Below are 9,192 nucleotides of genomic sequence, written 5' to 3'. Positions count from 1 at the left end.
TCCTGTCATCTTAAACCCCAGTTATCAAGTGACACAGAGGATGCGCTGAAACACTTGACGGACTGCTCGATTTTTCAGCTTATTTAAACACATTAGTGTGCAAGCTGGAGCGATACAGAAGGGGACAGGGAAGAAAAACCTTCACAGCATCTTTCAGGAGACGTGTTCCTCGCGGAGGTTTGCTGCCGAAGCTCTCCTAGGAGAGGGCTCCCGCCGCGAGAGGGCTGGCTGGGCGCCCGGGGCTCTGTCCGGGGAGCTCGGCCCTTTGCCACGCTTATGGGAAGAATTCGTTGTCACTGCCTCGCTGAAAACTGCGTCCCTCAGAGGACTTTGGACACCACCATGCCAGCCCAGCAGAAGAAAATTATCTTTTGCATAGCGGGGGTGCTGAGCTTTGCTTGTGCGCTGGGAACCGCGGCAGCCATCGGCACGCAGCGGTGGGTTAAGGGGACGATACTCTGCAAGACGGGAGCCCTGCTCGTCAACGCCACTGGCCAGGAGCTGGAGAAGTTTATTGGCGAAATCCAGTATGGGCTTTTCCATGGCGAGCGTGTGAGGCAGTGTGGGCTCGGGGGGAGACCTTTCCAGTTTTCATGTGAGTAACAATGGCATTTGAATTATTTAACACCACACTGCTGATGGCTAGGGGAGCCGGGAGATGCTGCCTGTGTCCCCTTGCTCATACACAGAGCCTAACGAGCGTGAAATACTCTAAAGCAAATGCTGCCGTTACAGCGTTCTGATCTTCAGGTTCAAATAGCTTGTTTTCTGATACTAGTAAAGCCACGCCAACATTTTCAACAATCTATATTTGTTACACAGATACCTACATTTCAAAAGATTTATAATACTACTATAAAAAAAGAATATTTTTGGTTTTCAATTAATCTGTCATCTTCCTCTGTGTCAACATTACATCCTCTGTGCCTTCATGAAAGAACGAACTAAACTAGCAGAAATCTCATGAAAGAGCTAGGGCATAGATAGGTTTGGCTGCTGTTGAGAAACAAAGGAGCCAAAAAGTTAGCAACCTGCTGCATTAATTGGAAGAACGGCTGGTTGGTGCTAGCTGATGTTCAGTCGGTTGATCTGCAACTTGAACTTGGTATCTGACATACAGAATTTAATCAAAGACTGTTAGCAGTGGTTTTGCTTTACATGTAATATTCATAACCTATTTATCTTCAAGGATAAGAAGATCAATTAAATGATCAAGTGAACACACACTTTGTATATATAACAGCACATTAAACAGATGATAACAAACAGCCATTTTTTATATGTGCAATATGCCACCTGAAGTTATTACAAAACACAGTTTAGAAGCATTCTGCTACAACAGCACTGGTAAATTCCTTCCCCGAGCCATTTAAGGCAAGATAAGGTTACCAGATTAGGTATCAGAAATTATTTACTATAGAATAATTTTCCAAAGTAGTAGACCAAATTAATTTAATATAATATTAAGATTCGCCATCTCTAATTAAATTCCATCACTAGTCCATTGATACAGCTGAAGTTCTCCTCTCAATCGCTTTGTTCACCACCACAGCACACAGCTATTCCGCCCTACTGGTTACAGGCTGGGGTGACTTTTCAGAGGGGTCCACTAAACCCCAAGGAATTAGTTCTCTGCCGTAGGTGAAATTGTTATGAACCACAGCCGACAAAGCCGCTAGCGATCAGCAGCCCCGTGACAGACGCTTGTCTGGGTTCGTCACAGCGACGGAGCTGCGAGGCAGCGCTGAGCTGCTGCACGGCGAGGACAAGGTGCAGCTGCAGCCCGAGGCCGGGGCCATCCCCCCATCATCCCCATCCCCGTCCCCCCGGTCCGGTGCGCGCCCCACTTCCCGCAGCTCCCGGCCATGGGACGGAGCCCGGCTGAGCAGCCCCGGGGCTCGCACCGGCCCCCCCAGGGGTCTCCCCAGGCAGGGAGAGCAGCAGCAGAATGGATTGGTGGCCAGTTTGGTGCAAGTGAAATTTTGGAAAGGTCACCCGTCATGACCTCGGCACGCGGCAAGAAGCGGGGCGTCCCTCCTAGTCCGTATCGGCTCCGTGTACGAGGCAGGTCTGAACCCCGCCGCAGCAGACAGCCCCCACATCAGAGAAGCCACAGTCGAGACAGCCCGTTAGGCTTCTCTTTCTAATTATTTTCTTTCCACCGATTTGTTACTTCAATACTTTTAAACCATTTCATCGAGGTGCCTTGTGTTCAGGCTCCCATCTGTACATTTCATCTTGTTGTGGCTGAAATATTTTAATATACTGCTAGTGTGATTGTAGCAATAGCTTCAAAGAATTTTAATTTTGTGGGCAGTGTGAATTAATATTGCACATACAAAAGAGAATACAAATGTGCAGCTTGTTTCTGATGATTTAATTATATCAATCATCACGTATTTTTAAATATCTTACAATGCTACATACAGGTAAGCTCTGGATCTCTGCAAGCACTGCAGAACATTTTCAACCAAAAGTACTCCAGGGTTACAGAGTTTCCTCTCACTATGGCTATACACTTTCCATCCACACTCACAGAAATCTCATGTAACCAAGCTTTCCTATCCAAATGTTTACCAAACTTGCATTCACAAGTATAACTTCAACTGAACACAAACACAAATGTAACCAAAGAACAGAAATAATACAATGTGAAGTTTTCAATTAGTCACAGCTAAACAATCCACTTTGGAATGGTAAAAAAAACCAAACCACAAAACCTGAGTGTTCCTACAGAGCTGCAGAATCCTACTGCACAGGACAATATTAAAAATTAACTTCTTTAATATGAGTGCCTAATGTACATATTCAAAGAACTCCAAGGCTTTCAGGAATTGCATAAAGAAGAAAAGATTGAAAAAGTAATTCGCTCATCAGTAAATATCACTGTTCTCATTTTCAGACAGAGAAAATTAGGTTTGATGCATGTGCTTTAATGCCTGTACCCAGGATCTGAAGTCAAGGCTGAATTTAACCTCATGCCCGAGACTCCTCGAGGCAGAAGCGAAGCTGCTGACATGCCTGCAATGGAGCAGCATCTTTCCCTGGAGAGAGCAGCCTTGTTCCATGTGTCCCAGCCATCAGGCATCATCACTTGCAGCAGCAGAGCTAGCAGGTCACTGGGGTTGGAAACACAACCCAAGAGCCTTGACTGACCTAAAACCGAACCCAAGCTTGCTTAGTAGAGAATTCTTTTACCTTTTATTCTCCTTCCATACAAGGCAAGCATTAATAGCAAAATATCTCAATAGGTCTCACTCACAACATTACAAGCCCATCTTGTCAGTCTTATTTGCCTGCACTTGCATCCTTTATACAGCACTCTGAAGAGGTAATGCTACGAGGTGATCTTTGGCACTGCCTATACCTGAGATGTAGCCCAGTTACAGCCTAAATAATTTCACAAGCCCAGCTGTACCCATCACAGCACTCCACAGGGCAGGCTTTGCCTCTGTGAGCTCTCACAGACAGCTGAGGGTGGAAGCATTGCTGTCCTCTTCACAAATTGTTCTCAGATCATCTTTTATTTAGATTAAAAAGCAATTGCAACACTTACTTTATTAGGATTTAGATTTAGAAACAATGACTGGGTGGCTTAGCAAAATATGCCTCTAGTAGAAGTGTTGACTTCAGAGACCACTTAATGAAGGAGGCTGGTTCACATTCTCGGGGCTGCAGCAGACCTGTCCCATCTGAGTCAGGGCTCTCGGGAACTCACTGGAAGCGTCCCGGAAAGCAGGATAACCATATACAATAGACACATCCATAGTTTAATGCACTGAAGTGCACTTTAGCATGTCTCAGAGGAAAAGGCACAGAAAATAGGCTAAATGATTTAGTTCTATGTTTGTTCCCATTAAATGCTCCCCTCTGACCACTATATCTCTCTTAATTGTAAAATGAATTTGCTCTGCCAGCAAACCCAGTTCAGCTGGGGAAAGCCTTCTGCTTCATTTGCTCTTGCTGATTCTCATCAGTTTCTGGGTCAGCAGTTCATTTTCTAAAGGTCAGTGGCATGCATACCTAACACACAATTTCATTCATTACAATGAAGGAATGTTTTTCTTTCAAGACAACATAGCTGCTGGAACTAATTTTTTCCTGATATGTCACATATAAAATTTTAATGACATAAACAACTATAAATGCAGGTGCCAAGGGAAAGATTCAATACAACGTAGTAGCATGCTTTCTTAAAATAAGCAATACAAAATTCTGTTATTAAATACACAAGCTCTCCCAAAACATCAGGTGGCATCGCACGAACTAATGCTATTCCCTGTAGAAATTCTGCACAGGCAGGGATTCTTCAGCCTTTTTGTTGGCTAGCCTGACTGGTACAATGGTGAAATTGTACCTTATCCCCCACTAACAGTACAACTGCTTCTTATGCTTGCAAATATCTGAATTAGGTAATATAAAGTCCAAACACAAGGTCTAGTTTCTAAAACATGTTTTGTATTTTACTAGGATGATATAAGGAATTTAAGCACCAGTGGCCAAATTGGACAATTAAGTAGCCATCAGCAGAATTAACCTTTTATGCAGGTAAATTCTTCCTCTGGGTAGATAGGTGAATTTAGCGAACAGGTAGCTTTGCTGTGTGCAGCACTTGCACGTGCAAAGACAGCAAGCAGTTGTGTTCCTGGTCTAGACCTGATAATCACAAGCTCCCTGCGCCAGGACCCAGGCGGGGGGATGCCCCAGGGAAGGGGGTCTGGCGGAGCAGAGCCCGGGGTTACCAAATCCTCCGTTACCCAAGGAAGGTGCGAGCGCTCGTGTCGTGTCGTGGAGGGTGGGCACAGGGCTCTGCGTGCCCCCTCGTCACCCCGGGCCACGGTCCCCCACAGGCACCAGGTGCCCCTCTCTGCTCCCAGCCAGCAACAGCACAAAAGGTGGTATTTATGTGACACAGCTTCAAGAATAGTTTGCAAACATTTGCTTCGTTAATTTCCCTTGCATTTAGTTGGGGAGATGAATTGACTTGACACCACATTACCTGCTTCTCTGTGTTTACTGCTTGGCAAGCTGCAGAACTGTTTGCTGGTAAACATTTTACAAGGTAGAGTAATTTATGTGAGGCGTTTTTACTCTCTGCACATTACAGCTGCAGTGAGGCAGCGCTGAGGCATTATTACCCCCGCTTTAATCGTGCCCCTGTGGATCAGGAGCAGTTAAGTGTATTTGATGATTCCTTCTAAAATACCCGTTGTTGCCAAACAAACATGAATGATTAAAAATTATTCTCTCGTACCGAGTCTGATTGACTATCCCCTTGTGCCCTAGCTAAGCAGGATCGCAATTTGAAATAGTGGCTAAAAAGCCGCACTAAAATATTTAAAATAAAGTATCCCTAAATATTTGCATACGTAGTCGCACCGGCTGTTACATAGCTGGAACTCGGCACAACCTTCAGCCCGTTGGGCAGCGCTTCTCCAGGCAGCGGCCACCGACTCCAAGTGCAAAACCGCACACGCCGGTCGGCTGCCGCTTCCCACGGTGGCCGACCTGCTCCGTGGGCTCTCGTGGGGCAGCGACCAGGGCAAGGGATACAGCGGCAAAGGCAGATGATGGGATAGTTTCCAGCTTTGGGAAACTTCAAATTAAATAGCGTGTGGATGAAAGCGTTCCATTAACGGCGTAACAGATGCAGTATTTGCACCTACCGAGCAACAGCCTTCTTACTCTCAACTCCATGGAGCAAAGCTCCGCTGCAAATAACTGGCATTTCACCCGCCGGCAGGAGAGCTGACAGGGCACAGCACAGCACCAGCCCTCGCAACTGCACGCTTTTTATTTTTTCTGTTCTATAAATAACTCTTTGATGTAACCTTTATGAATTTTTCCCTCTTCAGTATTGTATTTCATTTTAAAAATAATTTAAGAGATTAATGTATGTACAGAAATACATGCTTTTTCTATTTTTAAGGATTTTTGTCAAAATACCAAGTTTTTTTCTATTTTCTAAAAATAGAAAAGTGCCAAAGGATAGGAGGTAAGAAACCTTCAATCCTTTTACGTGTCTACACATCTCTTTGGCAATAACTGTTGATGGATTTTCACAGGGAGTCTCCATACTATAAACAACTTCACACATTATCATCCCCAGATATCAATCCTTCCTGGAGCCCTGAGTGTCTCCCAGCAACATGCAGTGCACAACACGCTTAACCTGCCAGCGTGTCAGCACCATGGCTTCACTAATGATTTCCTGCTTCTTCATAATAAAATACGAAGCTTTTCACTTACAGATTTCAGAAGAAAACCCACATATTTTTTGTCAAGTTTGCACCTATAGAATTTTGGCTAAACAGCACTGTACATTTGTATAAATGAAAGCAGTGGAATCACGGCTCAAACAGAATGGAAAAAAAATGTAACACAGGCGCTGTGGGTAGCCCTTCATGCCATCCTGCAGACCGGTGCAAGGTGGACCTGCTTCCCCAAATACAGTTTCCAATTTTTTTTTCTAAGTATATGCTATTCACATTAAGGACCAAATACCACCTTGGCAGACGGAAGGCACATTACCCTCCACCTTGCATCTGCATGATCTGGTTTCTGAGGAACAAATAACCCCCAAAACCTCGCACTGCCCTGAATAGTGCTTACAGGTGAAGAGGAGTTCGTTCTGCCTGCCAAGACACCGGGGTGAGGGAGCAGCCACTGAGGATGCTGAGCCAGATCAGGTCCCCAGCGTTTAAAGAGCTGGAGGTGCTGGGGGTCGCACCCTGCAGAGCCCGGCACAGATGCCAGGCAGGGACAGCGGCATTGCAGAGGTGCCGTTCTGCATCCCACACGGGGTACGGCCAGGGCAGGGGGAATAACACCCTTAGGGAAATACCCTCGGGAAGGGGAGGAGAGGCTTTCCCTGGAGCTGGTCTTTCTCTCCTTGCCAGTCTACACTTCCAAGCATCACAAAATGCCTCTGCCTCCAAACATCCATGAAAACCTGTTTCAGTTAATAATTTCACTTTCACCTTTGGCTGCATTTGGAAGAGTGTGATTTAAAACAATTATCACAAACCAGCAAGAAATCCCCGGCCTGACTTCTGAAACAACTTTGCCTAATGTGTATCATAATGTTTTGTTTGTTTTGTTTTTAGTTTTTCCAGATTTGCTCAAAGTTATCCCTGCAAGTATCCATGTTAGTGTCATTCTCTTCTGTACAGTACTGATCATCTTTGCTCTGGTGGGAGCAGGTTTCTTCATGTTCAATGCTTTTGGCAGCCCTTATGAAACTCTGCACGGCCCCGTCGGGTTGTACCTCTGGAGCTTCATCGCCTGTAAGTACCACCCCATCCCGGGCTACCAGGCTAATGCCCATCCGTGTTTGCTGCTTGCCACGACCAATTAATCGGCATAGGAGACCATATTAAGGACCATGGCTGCATTGACTCTAAACTGGCAAAACACAGCTAGGCAGAAAGGCGGATGATTTTGCTGTATCAAAACACATTTTTTCCAAACTGGAGTTAAGAGATAAAACGCTGAACTCCTTCACGAGGGTGGGCAGTGGGATGGGTGCGGGCGAACAACTGCAGGAGGCCATGGCAGGCAGCCCCAGCACCTCTGGCTCTTCTGCATAAGCTGGCAGAAAACGGGGATGGTGCCCACCAGCCCCAGGGACCCAGCACTGGGCTGAGACTGTAAAAGCGGTCTCTGAAAAAACATGGCCAACAGGGATGATGGACCATTCCCATCCCTCTGCCACTTAGAGAAGGTAAAGCCCATTCTCTGTGTTGCTGGCTTAGCTGACAAGAACATTTACCATTACTTTACAAGGTAATATGTATTACAATCATAATGTAATAAAGTACTTAAGTACATATTTATCTGTAAACATGCAGCCAGTTCAGTTATGTCCACTGGGACAATGACAGCTTAAAGCTGAAAAAGAGCACAGAGACCTTGCCAGATCAGGGCACTAAAGCAGCCGTGCTAAATATTACTGGTCCTAAGCCAAATTCAATTTAAAAAGCTTACCAATTTCTATAGCCATTGGCTTGGATTCTAAAAGTAATCCCTGTTAAAGCTAAGTTACAGTAGCCATAACAACACTATCAATATGGCATTTGGTTGTGATGTACATCACATGGCCTTGCTGCAGGGATGGCCAAGATGATGAGCATCTCCCCCTCCATTTCAGGTTCCTGTGGTTGCCTCATCATGATTCTCTTCTCTTCAGAAGTGAAAATCCACCACCTTTCAGAGAAAATTGCTAATTTCAAAGAGGGAAGTTTTACATTCAAGACTCACAGTGAACAGTTTGCAAATTCATTCTGGATCATCCTGGTTTGCTCCCTGGTGCACTTCCTGAATGCCTTGCTAATACGTTTTGCTGGATTCCAATTTCCCTTTTCAAAATCAAAAGATTCAGGGACAATCACTGGAGCGGTTGACCTGATGTATTAGAATTACATAATTTAAGAACATTTCAAGCAAAGAGGTTCATCTCTACTACATTCAACAACCACCAGATGTACTAACTTGGAAATGATTAGCTCTAAAGAAGTTAAAAAGATTGAAGGTTTCAAATAAACATCAATATGGCATATGCAGTAAACAAAACATGACATGCTACTTGGTAATGTCTAGATCAAAATACCCTCTCTTTCTTGGGGTAAGCCCTTATGGAGACATTTGCCTTTTTTTCCAGCAAGTTACTTGAAAAGTAGCTGGTATAAAAAAAACCTAGGAATATCAATAGCATTTAACAGGATCTGGAAAGTAAAATAAGTGGGTTGCAGTAGAGGCACACACTATCACCAGCAGCAGTTTCACCCTTTAGCCCTTGCGAAGACAAGGATGCAGTTATTACCCTGTCAGGGCAGCTGAGAACAAGGACGCCCAGCAGAGCTACAGACATCAAACAAGAGAAGAGAAAGCAGACGGGCTTTGCTCCTAACACACATCAGGCTCCATTTCAAAAGCACAATGCTCAGGAGGAACAGAACACTATAGCAAGTGCTTGCAGGACAAAACCCAAACACCTGAACCCACCACTAACACTTTAACACAGCATCACATGCATGGCAATGTCATCATTTCTGGCCATAAAGCTCTCTTGTTTTTTTAGTTTTAACAAACCAAATTGTAACCCTTTGACCCTGAAGTCCCAAAAGCCCTCATTTCCCTGTGCCACCACTGTGGCTGGGGGCTTCGTGATCTCGGTTAAAAAGCGGCACACAG

At 45.0% G+C, this 9,192-nt stretch overlaps 1 protein-coding gene across 2 annotated transcripts; it reads left to right on the top strand.

The window, feature by feature from the left end:
• Window positions 1-276: 276 nt before the first annotated feature.
• Window positions 277-8,415, top strand: CLRN1 (clarin 1). Of its 2 annotated transcripts, none has more exons than XM_075033173.1 (3): window positions 277-595; window positions 7,107-7,286; window positions 8,150-8,415. In XM_075033173.1, the coding sequence occupies exons 1-3, from the start codon at window positions 277-279 to the stop codon at window positions 8,413-8,415; spliced, it is 765 nt and encodes a 254-aa protein (XP_074889274.1). The 2 variants fall into 2 exon arrangements, with proteins under 2 accessions (XP_074889274.1, XP_074889275.1); XM_075033174.1 differs by having other exon boundaries at window positions 343-595; window positions 8,111-8,415.
• The last annotated feature ends 777 nt before the right edge of the window (window positions 8,416-9,192 follow it).

The sequence above is a fragment of the Buteo buteo genome, chromosome 7 (assembly GCF_964188355.1).
Source record: "Buteo buteo chromosome 7, bButBut1.hap1.1, whole genome shotgun sequence".
Taxonomy (NCBI): Eukaryota; Metazoa; Chordata; class Aves; order Accipitriformes; family Accipitridae; genus Buteo; species Buteo buteo.
This window is presented reverse-complemented; position numbering and strand designations above follow the sequence as displayed.